Source organism: the organism of the source record quoted next, unplaced genomic scaffold (genome assembly GCF_019419815.1).
Source record: "Pyrus x bretschneideri cultivar Hongxiangsu unplaced genomic scaffold, Pyrus_bretschneideri_v1 Contig7, whole genome shotgun sequence".
NCBI classification, from domain to species: Eukaryota; Viridiplantae; Streptophyta; class Magnoliopsida; order Rosales; family Rosaceae; genus Pyrus; species Pyrus x bretschneideri.
The window spans coordinates 8,464,867-8,490,085 of NW_025999809.1; the positions used below are offsets into that span (position 1 = coordinate 8,464,867).

Here is a 25,219-nt window from a genome sequence, read left to right on the forward strand (position 1 = left end):
ATGAGTGGTGAACAAGTTTACACAAAAGAATTGATACCACAACATTTAGAAACGGCAGCAGAGCTTTTACACTAAACAAAATATGTCTTTTTAAGGGAAGTCTAAGGCTAAAGGGTGCAAAATCTGGACAAAGCATAGCTTTCTAGGTATTTTATTGACTGAGAGGCAAGTTGTATGTTTGTTTATTTGATTGGTTAAGTGTCTTTATCTCTAGGCCCTCTTCCCCCTTTTATAAGCGAATTAACTTGACTGTACTACTTATGCTCTTGCTCGAAAGTGACTAAAGAGTAGTGAGTCATCATCATTTTACATGTTCTGCCATTCAGAAAGTGCTTTTGGACCGGGAGTAGGTGAATTTCCATCGGTTGTCACTTCTCTTGTAAACACCTAGCCTTTGCATTAAATGGGGAGCCGTCATAGTCTCGAGATGGGTATTTGGGCTTGACTTTGGGCCTCGGGTAAAAATCTCCTTTATTGAATTCTTTTAGGCTTTCTTCTCTTGAAGTCCAAAGTTAAATATTAACCCAAACAATACTAGTGTGTGTTTAATATAAAAACAATAAACAAAATGTATCCAAACTAAAAATAAAATACAAAAAGTGATTACAAAATATATAATTAGACTAAACAACTATAATAAATGGGAATAATTCATAAGTTTTTTTCAGCGGGAATGTGTTGGGAACATTTCAGAAAAAATCAGATCAAAAATTCAGAATTCTCGAAATTTGTAAATGCATTCCACCGTTCCAATTTTTCTAAAAATATTGAATTCGGAATTTTTGAATTTGAATTCGAAATTTTACAGTCAGAACCGAAAGCATCACCCCAACAACTTTCGGAAAGAAAAATCTAATTACAAGGTATTAAAAGTGACTTGTGTGTGGCGCCGAACGACTTCCAGCGACTGCTCCTAATTATTTCTCATTCTCGACTGGGCCTAACGTCCACCATGTTTTTCATTATTTTCAAGTTCTTAAAGAAATCAAACAGTAAAAATTAATGAGGGCGAATCAAAGTTTTAGAAATTTGATATATGAGAGTTGGATGTACGGATGAATATTTTGCTTGCATTCATCTTTCTTGTCTTGCGGGTATTGGTACGGCTAACTGAGATTGTCACAATCCAATCACGCAAATTCAGCCGTGTAATGCACCTGTGCATCTTAGACTGATAGGTTGCATGAATTTTTTTCGAAACGAGTAGCAAAAGAATTTCTTAACTCTTTAATCCTTCTTCCTTACCTGCAAATCACAGTCTGATACATATACAAACTAACTCATTAAAAACACCATACAAAGTTCTTGCACACTTGTAGAAGAACATTTGTTTGTTAGGAGAAATGACTTCTTATATGTAAGAGATCAAAGTATCTTCTGTAGCGTAAACAACAAAAATGTAAAATAAAATTCTCTAAAAAGGATGAAAGTACTATTCACTCTCCATTCAAAGAGGACCTTGGGGATGATGTTGCCTGCTGAGTCCAGACAACTCCACCTATCGCAACGACCCAAAAGTCAATGGATGTCGGTTAGGCTAGTTGGTCAATGAATAAGCGTCTGCCCCTTTGCTCTCTAGTTCGTATTCCTCTCCCCCATAAATTAGAGTACCACTACTAAAGGGAAAGAAAAACCAAAAGAACTTTCGCTATAAACTATTTTCGATCACTTCTTTCCCTCTCCCTTTCCCATATCTCAAAGTTCAAACCACGTCCGCTCTTCAGTGAGCTCAATCTTCCAACATGTTAAAGATAATCTCAATCCTACTTCTTCTATTTCCCGCCATACAAGGAGATTGTACGTGTGAATCCGAGACACAGAGCACAACGAAGAAGACGCACTCAAGTGTAAAGTAGGCTCCCTTGCTTCCATTCTTGTTGCTGGTGCTGTTGGGCTGAGTCTGCCGTTGCTAGGCAAGGAAATCCCAACTCCAAGGCCCGAAAACGCCATCTTCTTCCTGATCAAGGCATTCGCTGCAGGCATCATTCTACAAACGGGGTTCATTCACATACTGCCAGATGCATTTGACAACTTGACTTCACCCTGCATCAAAGAAAATCCATGGGGGAAGTTCCAATTCACCGGCTTAGTTACCGTGTTATCTGCCATGGGAACACTTATGGTCGATTCATGGCAATCGGGTACTATCAGATATCGAATGTAAAGTCCAACTGTCATCTCATCTGGTATCAACACTAACTTAGAATTCATCAATTCCATCAGAACTAACTTAGAATTTGTTATTCGATGAATTATAACATAAACATAATTATAAATTACTGATTCCAGAGACAATTATCACTGAACCGCAGCAAGAATAGTTCCTGACTCACCAAATAACGAAGCACAGATCTTGAGGCAACCCCTGGCTGCGTATATCATAATGACCCAGGCTCAATTGTGCCCATCTGCATCGTCTGAATTGATTAAAACCTGTAAAAGAAGCTGAAAATGTACAGAATCCAGCATCCACTTCTTACCAAAGCTCGTCTCTTCAGGACTTAAACAAAAGGATACAGTGCCCTATGGGGCTAGGGGGAAAGGGGGAGTCTCATGAACTCAGACAATAATTCAAACTTAAAAGAGAAAGAACAATGAACTTGCTGAAACTTTTTATTATATACATGTTTCATTAATTTCAGGAAAGGTCAAAAATCAACAACTTATACATTTTCCATTTAACCGATGCGTAACTAAATGTCGAATATATCCTCTATGTTTACATTGCTTTCCTTGGCATGAGCATTTTGGGAGGGGCCAGAGACCTTAATTCAGGTGCAGAACTAGGAAAAAGAGTGTTCAGCTTGTGCATGAGGATGTCGGACCTTGACAGAATCTCATTCAGAAGAAACTGTTGAACAATGGGTTTCTTAAACCACTCCATGACAGCATCTCCTGGAGCCCTCAGCACCACTTTGCTAACCTCGAATGGAGATTCCACCGAGTTCAAGCAACCACAATCTTCAAAGTCGGTCCTGTGACCAATTTAATGCGCCATGGGATGACACCATAATATAACATTCATTTTCTGAACCTATGGAGAGTATGCACAACTGCTATCAGAGCAGCTCCAACTGATAAGTTCCTGACATCCAGGGACCAAGCAATTTGCTGATCAAATAATATTGCCTTTGGGAAAAGCTTATTCTCATAGGCAACTTTCCAAACACACCGGGCTCGATTTATCTGCCCCATAAGAACAAGGTAGTTGAGGAGAACGTTAACAAAGTACTTAGCAGGCCCCTCTTCCAACTCATAATCGATACCTTGAAAAAATTCCCTCACAAAAGATAACACTGGTTGTTCCCTCTGTTCGGGGCCCGTGAAGAGTCCACACATAAAAGCATGTGCCTTATGTCTTGTAGCACCAAGTATTGACATCAAATACCTCTCATGCTCTTCTTCCTGGCATCTTACGAGATAGGGTAGAATGGATGTGTAAAGCATGAGGTCGACTTTTGCAGCAGAATTCACATACGTTTCTAAGAGAGGCTTTGCTGACTCATACAAACCACTCTTCATACATGACTCGAACAACTGTCTGATTATAAAATTATTTGTTCTAATCGCTGATGAGCCCATGAAGCGCAACCACCCCAAGGCTACATCAACAGAACCCTCCTTGATATACACCATCAAAGCATCGCTAGCGCTCACATCAACAGAATAACCCATGGCCTTCATCTCACGCAAAATCTTGGTAGCCATGTCCACAAGCTTCTTATTAGCGAAAAGCATCAAAAGAGATGTGTAAGTACTTAGACCTGGTCTTGAACCTGCATTGGTCATTGAGTTATACAGCTTCATAGTAGAATCTACTTGTCCAGAGGCAGCATGCATTTCCAATAGACACGAATATGTCGAAGGAGTGGGTAGAAATCCAGCCTTCTCCATATCAGTAAAGGTAGACATTGCAGTATCAAGTTTCCCTGATTTTGCATGGGACTCAACAATCATTGTGTACAACCCAAAGTTAGGCTTAAAGCCCGCTTTCTTCATCTCATCCCAAAGCCTAAGGGCAGCATCTAATTTGCCAGCCTTTACATATGACTCAATCATAGAAACGTACATGGGAGCGGATGGCCTGAAACCATAGCCCTGCATTTCCATGTATAACTTCATCGACGTGTCCAACTGCCCAGCTTTTCCCATTGAATCAACAAGTGATGCAAAGACATTAAGGCTGGGTTTAAAGTTCCTTTCTTTCATTTCTTGGAAGAGCTTAAATGCAGCATCAAGGCGGCCCGATTTCGCCAAGTTTGGTACCATCAACTCATAGGTTGATCCATCTAATGAACAGCTTGCAGCTTGCATGCTCTCATATATCTCAAATGCCTTATAAGGTAAACCCTTATTTAGAAACAGCAATATAAGCGAATTATATGTCTGAGTATCAACTTCAAAACCCGAATCTTGAATCTTCTTAAAGCAACAAAATGCCACCTCCATTTTATCTGCTTTAGCCAAGAATTGAATGACGTGATTATATGCACCAGATGACAAAACCCCACTACTACCTGAATTCTGCACCATTTCATCAAACAAGGATTGGATTCCATCGAAGTCCTTACTTTGGTTTAGGCCATCAAACAACACCACATAACACTCATCACTGGGAAAATACCACGGCTGCCTCTTAGCCCATCGAAACAAACTCAAAGCACCATCGCCATCCTTAATAACCTTCAAGGCTTGAGTAATGTGAGTCATGTTTGGCACAAATTGGAGTTTGTCTAATTGGGTCTCCAATTCAGGCCCCCATTTCCACCTCTTCACAACCTCAACAATCTTAGCAATGGCAGAGGCATTCAACATCGGCTTTTTCAGCCCGCCTACCATCACATGGTCATCGAGCCCTGGCTCGACCGACCGTATACCTTTCCCGGTGTAAATAACACTCCCTGATTCATCCAAATACTCAATTTCCTCAGTCCACTCATCACTCTTCTTCCTAGAACAGTATTATCTGATCAAACGGCCTAATGATACCGGGGTTTCAACCAAATTCGTATCCGAAACACCAGAGCCCCCCACAAAATTGGGTTTTGCTGGTACAGAAAAATTATGAGAAATTGAATTGAAACCCGTTATAGAGCTCCATAACCTGAATCTTCCTCCATAACTATGAAGTTCATTTGCACATAAATTTGGGTACATTGAAAGGAAACAACGAAATGCAGAGCTGACGGTAGGGTTTTTGGTGAGTCTACAAATATTTATAGGGCAAAGCTTCCTCCTACAAAACATTGAGTTCTTTGGTATACAGAACTATGATGTGGGGATAAAATTAGGGTTTATGGTGGTTGAATGTGTCACCTGATTGTTGGAAAGATGCCATCTTTACAGCAGAGCTTAAACCCTAGCTTTCAATGGGCACCTGCAGCAGACTGAAGTGTCAACGGTTGACCGTACTGTGCTGCAAATACCTGAAAGAAAGCTTCCCTTTTTAATTGCACTTTGCGCCCCGTGATTTGGGATGGTTAATAATTTGGTCCGTATTTTTTCAAACTGACAATATCAACCCTAAATTGTCAAAATATTACACTATTGGTCCCTCTGTATAACTACTATCCTTTGATTAGGAAATGTGTGAAATTGGTTATTTACATCAACGTTGGGTTGATGTGGCGTGGCCGCTTGGGACATTTTTCATCATTTTATAGAGTGTTTGAGAAAGAAAAAAAATTCTTATTTATTCTCTCTAAGATATGTGTAATTTCACTTAATGTAAAGTCTAAATAAATAAAAATGAGTTTAACGTGTCATGTAAAAAAATAACAAATTTACTTGACAATTAAACAGATCAAAAGGACAATAGTCTAACACATTGTAACTTTAAAATGGTACAATGATTTATATTAAAATTGTATAAGGATATAATGATTTATAAAGATCATGTTTGCCACCACAAGACTCATGCCTTCTGCAATTTGATTACAAGAGTTTACAGATAGGTTATGATACGAAGAACGCTCACAACAATTTGAGTTACAAGTTAATGATTGATTAGTTAAACTTTTGAATTTCGTACGAGGTCGGAAGCAAAACAGGATAAAAGAACATAGAGAGGAGTTTTGATTCTAAAATCCCACGACTCTGATGAGACTGCCTTTGGTGAATGGTGCATGTTTTCAAATATGGCATTGCCTTCATTTCTTAATTCGTCAGATTAAAGCACTAATCAGCCTTCAAATAGATTGAGGAGTATTAATCCTTGGTGGGGACATGGTGATTAGGATAACCCATTGAAGCAATTTGTGTTAAAGGCATTGTACATTTCGTAATCAAACCTGCAAATGTACTTTTAACCAAACATGTAAAAGATCATTTGAACAAAGCAAATCCAAGCCGGTAAGCCATCAGAACAAAAGTGATTGTAACAAGCATTCTTTTGATGCAAAGTGATATTGGGCGGCGCGCGTCCGGGGAGGGGGTGGGACATCGAATACAGAGTAAACACTTTTAATCACTTAAACTATAAAATCTCCTACTGTATAACTAGTGGTGGAGTGGAGCCACCTTGAGGCCAAGGTGAGCTCGGGCCTATGTTGAAGTTGCTTTTTCCTGTAATCCTCTACTACCATTAATCAATTTTACCACTATTGACTTGAATTTGTAATTGTGCGTGTTAGTCAAATTAACTTCAATCCAACAAATACAAAGCCTTTAATTTTTTACATCAAAGATTTGAAACTATAGAGCTATAATTGATCATATTATCTGTTTCTTGCCTATATACAATTTTTCCCCTTCGCTTGCTGACTATTATTTTTTGATTTATTTCTCATCTTCTTCTATTATATCATCTAAGAAATCAAAAAGAGAGAAAAAGATTTCATGTGTCCAAATTAGCATAAAAACCCTTCAAATTCTCTCATTCCTAATGTTTTTACAAAAATGTTCTCTTGGTCTCCATGAGAAAATGAGTGTCTGATCACTCACCATTGTGTTCGGTATAAAGAATGAAGAATAAATGGACTTGATATAGTTGACCATGTATAATGAATAATAAATGCATGTATGGTTACTCACTTTTGAATTTAATATCAAGGTAACCAGAACGAACGAGACAACTACTTTTATTTATATTATGTCCACCTTGGTATAAAGTGTCCCTCCTAACATGAACTTCTAACTCTACCGCTTCCCCCTAGTATGAATTTCTGACTCTGCAACTTCGTGTAACAAACAACTAATTTTTCATTTGAATAATGCATATCCACCTTGTCTCTTGGTTTGGTTTCCCCCCCACTTGGAAAGAGAATTGAGAGGGGAGAGAGAGAGAGAGAGAGAGAGAGAGAGAGAGAGAGAGAGAGAGAAAGCGCTTTGAGTAGAAAGGAAGCAACAGAAAAGGGCAGAGAAAATCACACTTTGATTTTTCTCAGATCAAGCAAGCATATATTCCAGTTCAGCTGCGTGCAAAAACAATATTAGTGTGGAGGCAAAAGAGATGTTATACATGCAGAATAATTCATCTTCCTATAACATACACCTTCTCCTTGAACCCTTTTTGTATTCCTTCAAACACAGACATCTGAGCAAAGTGAATGAAAGTTGGACTGCTAAAGAATCAATCTTTATGGCCACCCGAGCTAACTAACCACTTGTCTACATTTGCCCTTTCTTGTGGGCAATTCTGGCGAGGTGAGGTCCAAGGCTGCTGCTTAAATATGCAAATGCTTCCTTCTGCATGTCTTGCTGCTTCTGGTTTTTGAGTTTTTTGTGGGAACTGTAGCAAAAGCAGAAGAGGAGAAGAAGAAGCTTAAATTGGAGTTTTGGGTTCTGTTGCAAGTCATGGAAACAAGTAGAAATAACACAAGAGTTTGCATTGTTTTTCTGTATTTAACTTTGGCAACTATTTCCTTCACTCAATGCGGTAAGCTTCTTCCTTGATTAGATCATTTTAGTACTTAACCACATTATATATACAGTGCTTAACCTCAAGCTGAGGGTAGATTCCTAGGGATGACCAGTGATATATCCCCTTTTAATTACTATATTTCTCGTTAGGTGACTAAAGTCACGTGATGAGAGATACAGTAAGAGATGATCGAATAACATCTCGATACAACTATGAGACGGTTAATTTTATTTGTTGACAAGTAATCCATATGTTTTGGTAGAGGCAAGAAGATCAATGAGATTGCTAAAAGCTAGTCTTCCAAGTCCAACACAGCACCAAAGTCTGCTTCTCAGAGCTGCAAACAAATTGAACTTAATCAACCGCATTGATTTTCCATTGGAGGGATCAAAAGACATCCAACCATATGCTGTGGATTCACCATTCACATTGCCACCTTATGATTCTTTACCTCCAATTTCCATGCCTGAAAATGCACCTCCGTACTGTACAACTCCACCCAATACCCCACAAACTCCCTCTACAACCGTCCCAACGCCTATTGTGTTATCACCACCAACTCTCTCATCACCCTTCGTTTACATTCCCCCAACCCTTCCTCTCCAAAGTCCACCTCCAAGCCCAACAAGCATTGTCCCAGGTCCACCACAATCTATCTCCACCCCTAATCCACCGGAAACCGTCCCAAGCCCAACGGGCTTTGTACCCGGCACACCACAATCCATCCCCACTCCCAACCCGCCCGAAAGCATCCCAAGCCCGCCCGAAAGCTTTCCAAGCCCACCGGGCTTTATACCTAGTCCCACTATCTACATCCCAAGCCCACCTTATTTCGAGCCAAGCCCGCCTTCTTCGGTTCCATCTCCTTTTGGGTTTCAACCAAGCCCGCCGGTGTTCCTACCTCCCATTGTGTTCCCTCCGCCCACTACTCCGCCGATTCCAAGACGAGGCCCGACGGCGGCCCTGTGGTGCGTGGCTAAGCCATCTGTGCCCGACCCCATCATCCAAGAAGCTATGAATTATGCATGTGGGTCGGGAGCGGACTGCGCTTCCATCCAACCCAATGGGTCATGCTTCATGCCCGACACATTGTTTGCCCATGCTTCCTATGCCTTCAACAGTTACTGGCAAAGGACTAAGGTTGCTGGTGGCACTTGTTCTTTTGGAGGAACTGCCATGCTAGTTACTGTTGATCCAAGTAAGAGAGTACATATTTCAATAATTCTTGTTTAATCCCAATACTTTTTCATATATCATTTTACTTTATATAAAAAACTGATCCATTATTTTGGTGACGTCTTTACAGGTTATGATGGATGTCAATTTGTTTATTATTAATATCAAAATAGACTCGATCACAATGACAACGCATATCTTTTTTTCTTTCTTTTTCTTTTTCTTTTCAACTTTTCTATAAGAAAAGTACAAAATCTCAGAGTATATAACCCTCATTTGAACAAGAATTTTGTAAGTACAATGTAGAGATAACTTCTTGTTCAATCATGAATACAAACTTCAATAATTTCTCATGTTATAAATTGTATTTTTTTCATATTTTGTGCAAACTTTGTTAGGTTCAAAGCCAATGACTCAACTGATCATGACAAATGTGCTTTTGTTAGTGCTAAACAGCTGCAATCCACTTTTTAATTAACATGGATTATATCCTAAGATTTGGAAACATCTTTTAGTATTATGTTAATCTTCTAATGTGGTTGATCTACTAGGATATGACTCCCTATATGTTTGGAATTGTATAATCCTTTATCCATATCTATGGCCACCACTTAATAAAAAGAAAAACTTCAACCAATAAAATTTGACATAGTGAAACCAAAACAAGTAATTAAGATAAAGTTGGGTTAGCAACATATTTATAAATCACATCTTATGAGTTCTTAATGTAAAGTTTAAAACTTTTCACGATAAAAATGATGTTTGGCGTGCAAATTGTTTGACTTCAGTTGATTTAATGCATAATTCTATCATTGAAGCATTTTGTCGAATACTTAATAAGTCTATTGATATCTAACGAAACTTGTTAGACATAATTTGTCGATCCCTACCTACATTTGCCGATCAGATATTTTATCAAACGCTTGATGATCACCACCGGGCCTTGTACTCATTGAATATCTTTACAGAACTTGTTTGTGTCTTATAAGTATCAAACTAAATTTAGTTAAGAACTCAACAAAAACTGATAAAAACCAGAAAAAATAAGAGGAGAAAAGAGAGAAACAGAAAGAAGCAACACGGCTAGGTGTCACGCACCTGCCCACACCCAACCAATTTATTTGGATGTTTCCCTCCATATTAGCAGCCCGACTCACCGGCAGAAGTCCACTACTCCGCTTCCTTCCCAAACACCGAAGCAAGCAAAACATCTCACGCAAAAACCCTGAACCCGCGCCTCCCTCCCAACCATTTCTCTTTCTCTAGGCGGCGCCGCCACCGTCAACGCCCACTACAGCCACCGTAATGTCGGCCTCAATCGTCGAAGACGGCTTCTCCTCCGACCGGCTCTTCAACCAGGGCTACTCCTACACATACGATGACGTCATCTTCCTCCCTCACTACATCGACTTCCCCACCGACTCCGTCCATCTAGCCTCCAACCTCAGCCGCCGCATCCCTCTCTCGATTCCCTGCGTCTCGTCCCCGATGGACACCGTCACCGAGTCCCACATGGCCATTCTGATGGCCGCACTCGGCGGCATAGGCATCATCCACTCCAACTTGACGTCGTCCGAGCAAGCCCACATGGTCCGGTCCGTCAAGTCCCGCCGGGTCCCGCTTCTTTCGAACCCCGTCTTCAAGTCCCCAAGCGATCGAATCCAATCTGACGACGTTTTTGACGCTTCCAATCCCTACGTCCTGGTTACTGAGAGTGGCAGCCCCAATTCGAAGCTTTTGGGGTACGTGGCGTGCAAGGATTGGGTGAAATTGGGGGACAAGGAGGTGAAGATTTACGATTACATGGTGAACTGTACGGTCTTCACGGTGCCGTGGAGTTACGATTTGGGGGCTATTGGGGAGTACATGGAGGAGAAAAAACGAGATGTGGTGGCGACTGTGAGGGAAAATGAGGTGGTGGATGTGGTGGCGAGGATTAAAGGGTACCCCAAATTGGGGGTTGGGACGGTGGGTCCCTACGGGACGTGGCGGGTTGGGGCGGCGATCGGGATGAGGGAGTCGGATAAGGAGAGGTTGGAGGAGTTGGTGAAGGCAGGGGTGGATGTAGTGGTGTTGGGTAGCTCTCAGGGGAACTCCATTTATCAGATTGAGATGATAAAGTATGTGAAGAAAATGTACTCGAATTTGGATGTAGTTGGCGGGAATGTGGTGACGGTGAGTCAGGCGCAGAATTTGATTCAGGCTGGTGTTGACGGGTTGAGGGTTGGCATGGGGTCTGGCTCAATTTGTACCACTCAAGAGGTCTGCGCTGTTGGTCGCGGACAGGTATAAAGATGCCTTCTTTTTGTTAGTTGTTGCTTTTGTGATTGATGCTTTAGTTTGTGTTCTTATTGTTGGTGGCTAATTTAAGGATTTGTAGAATCTGGAGGTGTTGAAAGTTATGATATTTGTAGTGATCGGTTAAACACCTTGAATTTTATGTGGATGAAAAATATTTGATGAAGGATTTGTTGATCAATGACATTGTGCCTAACAATCGTTGTTTTTTATGGGTGTTTTACTATTTGATACTCTGGAACATAGGGCATAGAGAACAAAGGTTCGACTTTAGCTTCTGGCAGTGGCAGCCCTTTGATGGGCTAAAACAGTGTAGTTTGTGGCGTGAAAAGATATATAATTACGTTTTGGAACTTGTTGAAGACTTTGTTTGACGTTTTGTTCTATGGGTTGCTGGGTGCTATACCATTTTATGACCAAAGTTGTTTTGGTTTTGGTGCTATGTTTCAGGCAACTGCTGTTTACAAGGTTGCGTCTATTGCTTCGCAAAGTGGTGTGCCTGTGATTGCTGATGGTGGAATTTCCAATTCTGGACACATTGTCAAGGCTTTGGTCCTTGGGGCTTCTATTGTCATGATGGGAAGCTTCTTAGCTGGAAGCACTGAGAGGCTCCTGGGGTTTTTGTGTATCAGGTATGTCTTGGACTTACTCATGTTTTTATTGCTGGACCGGTATACTGCTCATACCATCAGATATTAAATCTACTTGAACATTTCATTCTCGTTTGTTTGAGTGTTTACTACATGTCTTTTCTAGTTCTTTGACAACTTTTTGAGCGGTTTAAGGAGTTTATTAGGCAGATTTATGAATACTGAATTGCAGCTGTGATTGGTAAAGAAACCTACCTAGAAGATATGTGTTTCTAAGTTTGTTAGACATCCTGAGTTATTTCTCATCCTTTTTGGACTGCATTAATATTGTTCGACGGATCAGTCATTGATGTGTTATGGTTTGCTATCAATCTTTAATGCTTTTACATCATTAGGAATGCCATTGGTATGTTTGCATGGACTCTCTCCCTGAGACCTGAACTTTATCAGTTTGAAGCCTAAATACGGTAAGGGGTTTTGGACTCCTTTGATTAACCCAAGTGGTGAAAGTAAGTGGCAAAATGGGTTAGGATTAGGCTAGATATGGGTCCGGTTCCCTGAAATTGTGATTGGGTTTTTTCATGGATGCATGTCAAAGCTAAACTTACGGGGAAGTGTATTGGACGTAGTATTTAATTTCTGTGTCATTGTTTATTTATTTATTTATTTATGGTAATTATCTAATTAACCAATTGATTAATTTTTTAGTTTTGAACAGAGGCTCCCGGGGTTTTTGTGTATCAGGTATGTCTGGGACTTACTTATGTTTATATTACTGGAACAGTTATACTGCTCATACCATCAGCTATTAAATCTACTTGAACATTTCTTCTCGTTTGTACGAGTGTATACTACATTTGTCTTTTCTAGTTCTTTGACAACTTTTTGAGTGGTTTAAGGAGTTTATTAGGCTGATTTATGAATACTGAATTGCAGCTGTGATTGGTAAAGAAACTTATCTTGAAGATATGTTTTTCTTTGTATGTTAGACATCCTGAGTTATTTCTCATCCTTTTTGGACTGCATCAATATCGTTCGACGGATCAGTCATTGATGTGTTATGGTTTGCCATCAATCTTTAATGCTTTTACATCATTGGGAATGCCATTGGTATGGTTGCATGGATTCTCTCCCTGATGACCTGAACTTAATCAGTTTGAAGCCTACATACAGTAAGGGGTTTTGGACTCCTTCGGGTTAACCCAAGTGGTGACAGTAAGTGGCAAAAGGGGTTAGGATTAGGCTAGATACGGGTCTGGTTCCCTGAAATTGTGATTGGGTTTTTTCATGGATGCATGTCAAAGCTAAATTTATGGGGAAGTGTATTGGACATAGTATTTAATTTCTGTGTCTCTTATTTATTTATTTATTTATTTATTTTATGGTAATTATCTAATTAAGCAATTGATTAATTTTTTAGTTTGAACAGAGGGTCTTTGCTAATCTAACCTATGACCCAAATTATGTGTATCTTCCTTTATTTCTGAATTAAAAGCAAAAATTGTCTACATAAATTGCACTGGATTTACAGTATACTTGTCTTTTATAAGCAACATGCTGTTTGTTATTTCTTTGTCGTTGTTAATTAGCTTTCTGCATGCTTAACCTCTATTAAGGAAACGGTTTGATATAAGTGATTTCATTTTTTCCATTAGAATGGTCGCCGAGTAAAAAAAATATCGATGCATGGGGTCTCTTGAAGCAATGACAAAAGGGAGTGATCAGAGGTACTTGGGCGATACAGCTAAGCTGAAAATTGCACACGGGGTTGTTGGGGCAGTTGCAGACAAAGGTTCTGTTTTGAAGTTCATACCATATACAATGCAAGCTGTGAAACAAGGTTTCCAAGATCTTGGTGCTTCTTCATTGCAGTCTGCTCATGACCTCTTAAAATCAAGTGTTTTAAGGCTAGAGGTAAGTAGACCATTTTGCAGACGTTGTTGTGTTACCTCGTATCATTGTTATTAAGGCTGTCAATTTAGTTCTATGCTTTAAATGAGAATTGATATTGTAGCCAATGTTTCTTTCGATAACTTACTCTTTCGTAGTCTGTTGAATAGCATGTTGTATTCTTGTTCAACACTCTTAGGTTAAACTACCAAAAGGAGTGGGGAAGAAACCTATCAATCTAGAGTACTGCCATTGTGTGTCACTCATATTCAGACACTTATTTACTTACAGAGAAGAAATCTGTAACCTCTCAGGGTTTTCCCTGACCCCGCTTACTTCTTTAGATAGTTTTCCATCCCCATATATTACCTCAAGGAAAAGTGCACTCCACGATTACCTTGTTATAGCTCAAGGAATCTGAGATGTAATGATGGTCATATCAAGAACTAATATGGTTTCTCAATTAGTTGACAATGTATTCCACTATGCAGGTAAGAACAGGAGCAGCACAAGTAGATGGTGGCGTTCATGGCGTGGTTTCTTATGAGAATAAATCGTTTTGATGGTTGTATCTTTTCAGCTTTTCTCATTCCTGCTGGTGACTGCTGTCTCGGGGAATTGGGAACTCTTCCGTGTTCCATACTGCATCTGATATCGCCAGTTTAGCATGAGTAACAAGGGCGAGCCTGTCAAACTGCCACCGGGTATTTCTGAGCAGCGAAAGTTTTGGTCTCAAACGGTTCTCTGGCATTTTGTTGGTTGCCACGAGAGCTTCCATCTGCCAGCATTTTTTTTTTTTTTTTTTTTTGAAAACTACTTCCTGCATTTGTTTCACTCTGCACTTTAAATGTGACATATGACTAGTTAGACTTTGTCTGAGTTATGTTACTAGTTTTCATTACGAATTATTATTAAATAATGCGGTTTCAATTGTTCACCACATGGTTGTTTTTTTTTAAATGTTTGTAGGCACATGACCAAAAAGAAAACGGAGAGAGAAGCAAAGACAACCGCGGAATATTTGATGTTACAACTAGGGGTGGAATAAAATACCAAAAAAACCAAACCTACCGAAATCGAACTGAATCGAATAGACAATACCAAAAATTTGGTACCTGAAGCTGAACCGAAATTGAAAAATTCGGTAAGAGATTTGGCATGAAACTTGGATTAGTTCGATAAGACCAAACCGAACCTTGGAATATTAATTTTTTGTAGTCTATTGGATTTGGTTGAGATTTATCTTCACCGTTGACGCAAAACCAACCCTTCTCGACCCCACTTCCACCCCCCACCCCCCCTCCCCACGCAGGGGTTTTGGTGAGGGCTTTTCTTTCTGTAAGAGAGTTTCTCTCCAGAGTGTGACTGTTTTCTTTAGTTTTCAAGCTTGGTTCTTCCGTTCTTTCTCACTTTTGCTGCCACTGATCCTAGTTGTGGCTTGGGTTGGTGGCAGCCCCAATCCCTCCTCCTTTTTCCTTTGGCCTGTCTCTTATGTCCCTTCCGGATAGCTTGTATTTCTGACTTGGATCCCTGTGTAGATCTATCCGATCTTTCGGTTTCAACTCTTGTTCTTAGTCATGTTCTCGATACCCAGTTCAAAAGTGAAATTTTCTATGGTGAAGTTTCAATTATGTTTGGGTCTTCGTACCACCACTTTTCCGCCGTAATTGTTTTGATGGGATTGTTCTCCTCAGTGGAGTTTATCTAGATGACTCGGATTGTGCGCAAATTGGGGCAATTTTGGCAACCTTGGGGATGGATGATTGATTTTCATGGGGTTCCCGCAGCTGCTGTGTATGGTATTCCAATTAAGGGTTTTTTGTTTCTTTTAGCTTGTTGTGTTAGGGTTTGTATGGGGTGGGGCTTATCACTTTTGTTTGCGTCTTTGAAGGAGGGATTTGTATATATTTTAGTTCTTTGAATGAACTTTACTTTACCAAAAAAAAAAAAAAAAAAAACCAACCCAATTTCCCACTCCGACCACCTACACATCACAGTGACCGCCACAACTATCTTTCTCTCGTTCGAAACTCCTCTCTAATCTCTCGATTCGTTTCTTTACCTCGACTCTCCTTTCTTCAGTTCTTCTATTCTTCCTCAACATAGTAACCCGATTTTTGTCTTTCTCTCTCTCTCTCTCTCTCGACTCGGCCCACCTGAGCCCCAACCATATGATCTCGACTCTGGCCCCGCCCACCCGTTCTTGACCTTTCTCTGTGTTTCACCTCCGTTGACTCTCTCTCTTGGTCGATCTTGACTCCGACCATGTCACACCCACAACACTACACGTCTCTCTTTCTCGACTCTTCTCTGACTCTCTATTTATCAAGTCACTCAAGTTAAGAAATTTTCCTTTAATTCTTCATATTTAAATTAGGATTTTGATTTGGGGTTCTGAAATGGGGATTAGAGTGTCAATTTGGGTTTCGAATTTTGATTTGACATTAGGGGATTGTTGAGGTTAGTCCTTTCGTGTAATGGTTGAGGGGATTGTTGAGGTATGTACTGTAATGGTGTACTAATGCAATTGCAGCAATTTGTTTCCTTTCTATACGAATTTTTAAATTGATGTGATCATTGTAAGATACAAACTTTTTCATTAAATTGATGCAATTATAATAATCGGAAGGTCACTTAGTATTACAATCTAATGGTATACCTTTTTACTTGTAAGTGTGAGGTCTTAGGTTCAATGCTTGCTAGAGGTGAATTTGAACCACATTATTGCTAGTCCATAGTGATGCTAAGTCCACCCCTCTTCCCTTTAGTGTAGATAATATTGTTTGTTAAAAAAAAAAAAAAACCCTAGAAGTGTTTTTGCTCAGTGAATGGAGAGGAATAGAGCATAGCTTAACATTTGGGCCTGAAAAATTTTGGGAAAATTTGTGTTTTGTTGGGCTTAAAATCAGAAGCCCAAAAAATTTGACCTGAAGGCCCATTCTTGAGCTCGAACTGAAAAGCCGAACTATTTTGGTATTACCAAATTTCGAGAAAGCTAAAATATTGGTTTGGTTTCAGTTTTTCGTCCTCTTTTCCTGAACAATAACGATTCAGTTTTTGTACTAACCATTTCGATTCGCTATCTCAAACCAAACCACCCCTAATTACAAGTAGTATATTTTTGCACTGTTGTTTTCTCTTTATTGATTTGATTTATTAAATATATAAAAGACTATAAAAAAGAGGAGTATGTGGAAGATAAAAGTTAATGCAGAAATCACATCTTAATCATTAGTCTACTACACTTGCAAGTGTATTCTCTATAAGTGACAGATGCACGACTTAGAATTAGTACTTGATATTAATCTTTGAACTTTCTAAGTTAGGAGAAATTTTTTTGAGTATCCGATATTCTAGCAAGTTCGTCAGGTGTTATAAAATAAGAAGAATGACACAAAAAAATATATCATTTGCATCACTTTTATTATGACATGCAGAGTATTGCTTAAATCATACTTAACAAAGGATAATGCTAGAAAGACCTAATTTTTAAACCAAAATTTGCAAATCAAATGATGTCACTAATAGAAAATAAGTATGTTAATCAACACTTAAATAATAATTGCCACTTAGTACTACGGTTTAGTGGTATTCCTCTTTACTAGTAAGTGAGAGGTCTTAGATTTAATTATTGCCAAAGGTGAATTTGAACCACATTATTGCTAGCCCATTGTGAGACTTAGCCCACTCTCCCATTCCTTAGTATATATAATATCGTTTGTAAAAATAACATTTAAGTATAATCAAATCATTCACCATCACATCATTTGATTTAAAATTTTAACCTCCCTAACATCATCTCTAAATAAAAATCTCTCTCTAGGTAGGATAATCCTCACATCCTCACAATGTGAGGATCATACATAAGAGCAAGTCCACCATGTGCTCTAGCCCGAGGGACAGGCACAGGAACAGGGCCATGTAGCCCGAGTGATGAAGCGTAGCGTATGCTGGTGAGCGAGAGGCCTGGCGATTTGTGCTGGCCCACGCGCCCGAAGGCAATGTGATATGGGCCGACTTCAGGACGACTTCAGCCACAATATAAAATTAATAAAAATATTAAATATTAATAAAAAATTTTAAAAATGTAAAACCTGGAAGGCTTCGAACTCAACGGCTCTCGCCTGAATTTGTCACCAAGGCTGATGATACACCCACAGATAAATGGGAGAGATCCAGTCCCTCATCCGCTGCAATTGCAGCCGCACCCCACACCGCCTTCGCCTCCATGCACTTGCAATCCCCCTCCTTCCACTCGCGCGCCCAGATCACACGATTTGGGGTTTGTTTTTGAGAGAGAGAGAGAGAGAGATTTTAACTAAGGAGTTGGCGATCCTTTACCCACGGATCGGCTATTGATGTTGTCAGAGTCTAAGGCCCTACCTCCGGAGCTCAAGTGAGAGAGAGCTATTGAGCTTGAAAAAGAAAGAAAAAAAAAACACACACACAGCTTTTGGAATGATGCGTTGGCACCATGTGAAAAGAAGAAAAAAATGGTTTTGGTACGGTGCATCGCATCATGTGAAAAAAACAAAGGTTTTCGAATGGTATGGTGCACCATGTGAAAAGAAAAAATTAAAAAAATAAAAATAAATTTTTTGATAAAAAGTGATAGAATGAGACCGATTAAAAATTTTATCCGAAATTATTAATAAATTATTTTGTATTATTTTTTTAAAAAATACTAATATTTTATTACCTATTGCCATGATTATTCAATGTAAGTGTGGAGATACAAAAGATATTTATTGTTTATTAATAACAATTACGATTCACTAAGTGAATTAAATAGTGAATAACCCGAAACTTTACCAACGGTGGAACTACTCTTAGTCATGAGTTAGATGGGGGTTGGAAGATTCAAAGTATGACATTGACAGGCTGCTGTTTTCTAGTCCAATATGCAGACTTTAGTTTTGTTTTCTTCCCATGCTTTAATTCGATAGGACGTGTGGACATTGGAAACCTCAGCCATAATAACAAGAAGAAATTTCCACAATTCATTAACTCGTGATTTTGACTGTGAAATTGTGTGGTCGTTTGGATGTAAATTTGAGTGGGACGTTTATGGATGAAACCCAAGTTTTTGGTCCAAATTATCTCCAAAGCGGGCTTGCAGGTCAGAAGAAACATAATAGAAAGATTCAGTGCGGGCAGGCTCATAGCAAGCCCTGTTTTTACTGCTGAGATGCACGAGCCGTTGTCACCGTTGGATGTCGCACCTCCTGAATTATGAACCAGTGATGCATACTCAGCTACATTTTTTTTAAAGAAAAACTAATGAAAAAGGTTTGAAAACTTTGAGTTTTAACGATAAGGACAAAATAAAGGGTAAAATGAATAATATCAAGATTGAATTTTTAGTGTAAAATGTGGTTTTTCGTTAAAGTGAACAGTACTAAGAGCTTTTTGTTAAAATTCCATTTTTTTAATCTAATGGCTCAATCAAATTTATTCAATTTTAACGGTGATAAAAAAGGATCAAACAGCTCACATTTAAATCTAACAATCAAAATAATATTACTAATTAGTCCAAATCAGATTCAACACCAAAACTTCTCCAAAACTCTATAAAAACATGTCAATTTTTCACTTATCCATAAAAAACTAAATAATATAAATAATTTTTTTTACATCAAAATGTTCGTAAAAAAAAATAAATAAAACAAAGATTACACAAAAGCAAATTCCAAAATTGCTAGCCAAAAAAAAAAAAAAAAAAGGAAAAAAAGAAAAGAAAGAAATATAAAAATTTAACAAATTATAAAGTTGAGCATGGAAAGCTCATAAAATGATAAGGGATAAAACCCTTGACTTGGGTAGTTCTAGGTCAACAACTACTTGTACTAAAAAAACAAAGCGTTTAGACATCGCATTCTATATAATAAGTAGTTATATGGGAACGAAGGAGCCAAACTTGTGTCTCGAGCTGATACAGTATGGTTCACAAGGCCAACGTTGTTTGCATGATTTCCATCACTCTATTGCTATTGTTCTCATCCAAATTAGTCTTTGACAAAGTTTCTGAAAATCCAAAGCACGGTAGTTACTCTCTCTCTCTCTCTCTCTCTCATACAATAAATTGTTGTTTGATTAGCATCTATATATGATTCGTAAGTTGTTAACTAGTTAATAATGAAAGTTCATTAGTCATTGCAGATGTAGCAGAAAAGATCATCAGCCGGTCGCATGTGCATATTGTGAGAAAGATTCCCGTACCAAATCCTTATAATCATGGGCCAGTGCCAAGACATAGAACAAAAAATTAGGGGTGTGCATTAAACCGATCGAACCATATGTAAGTTGGTTTACTTGATGAAGTTTTTATGTTCCGATAAAAATTTTTTTTTGATAGAATTGAAACGTGGGAGAAGAGTAGATGTTTTGAAATATATAACTTTTCAAATGTTGCTTTTTTTGTTGATGTGTTGGAAAATGGTTAAACCAGCTCAATCCAAATTTCATTTTCACCTAATCCTTTTGAATTTTTCTTCCTTGTTTTGCAGTTTGTGTTGCAGGTTCTTACCTTTTAAATTTTATTTTAGAGGGATTTGGTCCTATGTCCGCCCCTCTCTTTTTCTTGTATTTTCTTTTTCAAAAGAGATAAGGTGTATATCCTTTCCTCTTTTCTTGTATTTTGTTGTTCTTACTTTATGATGAATAAGGTTTATGTCCCTCCTTGGCTAGGTATAATTTTTTTTTTCTTTCTCATCTCAATAAATTTCTCTTGTAACGCCAAGTTTTCCAAAAAAACGTCTATTTTTTTTTCGATGAATTGGAGTGGATTTGAGTCAAATATAATTCATGACTCCAAACTTCTGATTCCGCAACTAAGTTTTAATATATCTAAGCAGCACCATAATGTATAAGCTATGGGAATGCGGCCTTATTATATCTGAACTAGGTAAACATGTTGCATGTGAAATTAGAAGCCAAAAATGAGGGTGAAGGAGAAGATAACAACTTGTAGGTCATGGTGTATCTACACCATATAAGTTGTCCTTCACTCCTTAAACATGAGTTATTGACAAAGTTATTAATTTACGTTGGACATTGGAGATCAAAACCTCATAATAAATTTCTTTTTGAATCTGTATCATAACAAACATGTGATTTGACATTTTTTCATCACGAATAGCAATATTTATTAACTTTTTTTTTTTAATTTTATAGAAAACCTTGATGGCACAAGGAGAATTTTATTGATATAAAAAAAGAGTAAACCTAGTTAGGGGAGACATAAATCTAATCCCTCATAATACAAGAAAAAAGGATAAAGAAAATACATGAAAAGAAGGGAGGACATAAATCTTATCATTCTAGAAACAAAAACAACAAAAACACAACGAAAATAAGGGGGGGGGACATGAAATCTAACCCTTCTAAAGACGAACCTAAAGTTGATATATAAGTAATACTGAAACAGTTATTCATCAACATACTAACCCCTAAGGTTTAAGAAAACTCAATATAGCATAATAAGTAATAGGTTTTCCGAAAACTATAATATCCCACATCGGCAAGGTGGGGGTTGGTTTCTGGCCTTATATGTACATGTCCCTCTATTCCTAGCATAACACGTTTTGGGTAGTGAGGTTCTCTTGCCCATGAACAAATCCGTAAGGACGTGGCCCAAAACGGACAATATCGTGCTACGACAGAGTAGTGATGTGACAATTTGGTATCAGAACCAGACTCATCGTCCTTTCAGATGTGCCGACGAGGACGTTGGTCTCCCTAAGGGGGTGGATTGTAGTATCCCACATCGACGGGGTTGGGGTTGGTCCCTGGCCTTATATGTACATGCCCCTCTCTTCCTAGCATAACGCATTTTGGGTAATGAGGTTCTCTTGCCTATGAACAAATCTGTGAAGGTGTGGCGCAAAGCGGACAATATCGTGTTACGGCAGAATTGGAATGTGATAGTCAATCAGATGGATAGTTAGAATTGGTACGTATATTAGCAGGTGCTTGAAACAAGAAAAAATTAAAGCAATTAAGTTGTTGCTTTAGACATTTTACATTCCATCATTGCAATATCTCTATTATAATAAATATTGAACACCATTGGGGCTTCTCCTAAACTCTAAACTCTAGTTATCTTTTAAACTGAGCATTAGTACTGTACTATTTTTTAAACTGAACACTAATTATTTCTAGAATTGAACATTGACTATTTTTAGAACTTAACACATACTATTTCTTAAACTAAACACTGATACTATTACTATTTGTTGAATTGAACACTGACTATTTAAAAAAATTAAACAATGGCACTCTCTCTATTTCTTAAACTGAACATTGAAACTATTACTATTTTAAACTAAAGACTGATTATTTCTAAAATTGAACAAATGTACTATCACTATTTTTTAAACTAAAAACCAACTATTTTTTAAACTGAACAATACTACTACCAGCGCATATTTGTATTTACAAGTGGCAATTAAACTTAAAAACTAGGCAACTTTAAATAAATAAGACAAACACAAGTTTGATAATACTAAAATCAATAAATTAAACCTACAATTAGCATTTCTCTTACATAGTTATCACTTTGGACATTTCGACATTGAAAACCTCAACCATAATAACAAGAAGAAATTTCCATAATTGAGAAATACTAAGGAGATTCTCTTAAAAGTGGGACTCTCTATAGACTTTCCGTCCCCACTTCATGTTTTTGCACAATTCATGTATCAGCATTATAAAATATCGTACAAAAAACATGAGGTGCCGGAGAGTTTCATGAAAAGTACCACTTTAAAAGAGGCTTCTTAGCATTTCTTTCCATACTTTTATTAACACTTTGATTTTTCTTGAAATTGTGTGGTGCAAGTGCAAGTTGTTTGGACATAAATTTGAGTGGGGTCGTTTATGGATGACTTAATAGGACGTGCATAAACCTTAATGTAGTGTTTGAAATTTCTTCGATGTGATTAATATTTCTGTAAAAATATCCATATGATCAAATAAAGATATAGAAAGGGGGATGAAGTTATATCGGAGAAACTCTTAACTTTTGATTGTCGATATTTCTCACATTGGTTAAATATCGGATAAACTCTTTTTATTTAAATTTTTATCATTTCCATAAAAAAAAAAGCTGATAACAATATCGATACATCCATCGATATTCTCACATATTTGCACAAATTTGCGTATTGACATTTTACCTATGACAATATTTTGAACACTATCTTGAACTAACAATAACATGCAATAATTAGTTCCATGTCAAATAAATATTAATAAAAATTGGATAAAAACGCGCTTAGATATGTGGTGTAGGTCTCATTATATATATTCATGATAAATATCACACACCTGTGTGTGACAGCCCGTCCCGTATTATTCGTACCGTATGTGTGAAATGACGATTTTGCCCTTGTTGGTTATTTGTCATTTTGGGGTGTTGTTTAATTGTTTTTGGGGGGTTGACTCTACAGGACACACACACACACACACACCTATCCCTTTTCTTTCCCCTGTGATTCTCTCTCTCTCTCTCTCTCTCTCTCTCTCTCTCTCTCATTCTCACTTGTACGGATGGGACTCAAAACCCTTGCAAACGTGACGGGTCGAAGTGGAAAATGGTACCTTTGTGTTCGTGAGGACCATACGAGTTCAACCATACCAAATTCAGGTAAGGAATCCTTCGATTTTACGTCGAACCATGAACCTCCAATTTTGTCACTGTTCATGCACACATGAAATATTGGATTTTTAGAGAATTTGAAGCTTACAGGTAGCTTAGTGAGGTCCTCAGGAAGCTCGAAATGGTTCGTTAGGTGAAAGTGGACGTCGGGAAAGCTAGTTTGAAGTTGGCCGGTTTTTCTCGAATTTCTCCTGCGAGATCCCGTGATCTTTGAGGTTTCAAACAAGTATAACGTTGTTCTACTCATCTCCAGCTTTCCATTGGTGCAAATTTCATAGAAATTGGTGAAGAAATGAGTGAGAAATGAAGGTTTTAAAGATTTTTCAGGTTTTCGGTGATTGGCGACTCGCCGAAGACGAAGATGGAATATTCCGTCAGTTTGGACGGAATATGCTGACGCCGTCAGTCAATTTTAATGGAATCCGTTAGGGTTTAACGAAATATTCCTGACGGCGTTAACTGACGCCGTTAGTGTGATTGTCACGTGGCTGCTCATGGGGGGCGCGTAGGTCTGTGCACTCGTCGGCACATGGCGACGCGTGAGACCTCAGAAAATTATTTTAAAAATATAGGGATGTTCGTGAGGTTGAGTAGATCACGTTGGTATATTCAAACACCCATTTGAGCATTGTATGAGAAGTTATTACCTAGTTTTGGTTATGTGCTTTAAATTGATGTTTTTATAGTTGTTTCGCATATAGGTGAGACCTATCTTGAGGACGAGTGCAGTCACTTAAGGCTCGGGGGTTACGACCCTTCCACATACCAGTGAGGGGGGTTTTGGTTTTCTGTATATACCTATATACTTGTGGTTTTCCCCAAAAAATGAAATTGAATGTTTATATGTTTTAAAATGTCATGCATAGTGTTTGCCTATTTATTTATGCATTAGTAGTTGCATATATGTATGTTTGGTGTTGCGGACGCACATGTAAGTGCCAGGTAAGTTTATGGTTTATGGTTGTGAATTAGTGATTACGTGAGATGCATTGAGAGCTCATAAACCTGCACCCCGGTGTTAGTGCTCCCGTCCAGAGTAAGGCATAGTCCTTCACGTGATGTTCACCTCCCGCACGACACGCTCATCTTGGATCCAAGTTAGGTGTACAGTCCTGTCGTAAAAACCACTTTAGGTGGTTCCGAATTGTAGGTGACCTGCGATTATTCGCACAGTCTTCATGTGATCGTAGCACTTGAGCGTATTTATTTACACCCAGTCCTGTCATACAGACCACTTTAGGTGGTTCCGACTCATGTGCAGGTATAGTTGTTGAGATGTGGATTTGAGCTCTAGATTCAGCCGTACAGGTCACGTTAAGTGACTCCGGCTAACATATATTCTGCATTGATTGACATTACCTGAGTTACTTACATCATATGCTGAGTTAGTTGACATGGCTACATACATACATATTTGTGGACATGGCTACATACATACATATTTGTGAATGTTGCTGCTTTGAGCATGGTTGTGATATATTTATATATTCTATTTTTTGGGAAATTATACAGGTTTTACGAAGAGGAGTTATAATTTTTGAGAATGAAATGATTTTGAAAAGTTTTGTTTTGTTTTTGCCCACTCACACTTTCTGTTTTGCGCCCCTCCAGGTTCTAGTTTGGTGTGCTCTTTTGGTGGCTTACGAGGAATTCTCGGCATCCCTGACAGATTATCACCAGTGTAGTGTAATTAGTATTTGTTCTTTTGGACTGCACTTAGGCTTTCTGTGCTCTGAGTATTGTCTA

At 38.3% G+C, this 25,219-nt stretch overlaps 1 protein-coding gene, 1 long non-coding RNA gene and 2 pseudogenes across 2 annotated transcripts; 3 read left to right on the forward strand and 1 right to left on the reverse strand.

Moving 5' to 3' along the window:
- Positions 1-2,595: 2,595 nt before the first annotated feature.
- On the reverse strand, positions 2,596-5,431 carry LOC103940961 (annotated as a pseudogene).
- A 1,965-nt stretch (positions 5,432-7,396) lies between these two features.
- Positions 7,397-9,820, forward strand: LOC103940967 (proline-rich receptor-like protein kinase PERK8). Its single transcript, XM_018645937.2, has 3 exons — positions 7,397-7,876; positions 8,124-9,059; positions 9,168-9,820. The coding sequence occupies exons 1-3, from the start codon at positions 7,795-7,797 to the stop codon at positions 9,197-9,199; spliced, it is 1,050 nt and encodes a 349-aa protein (XP_018501453.2). The 5' UTR covers positions 7,397-7,794; the 3' UTR covers positions 9,200-9,820.
- Positions 9,821-10,197: 377 nt separating this feature from the next.
- Positions 10,198-14,752, forward strand: LOC103940964 (annotated as a pseudogene).
- Positions 14,753-19,692: 4,940 nt separating this feature from the next.
- On the forward strand, positions 19,693-23,758 carry LOC125472372. The gene is made up of 4 exons (XR_007254301.1): positions 19,693-19,857; positions 19,975-20,113; positions 20,322-23,461; positions 23,564-23,758. It is a non-coding gene; the product is annotated as an uncharacterized LOC125472372 (long non-coding RNA).
- Positions 23,759-25,219: the final 1,461 nt, after the last annotated feature.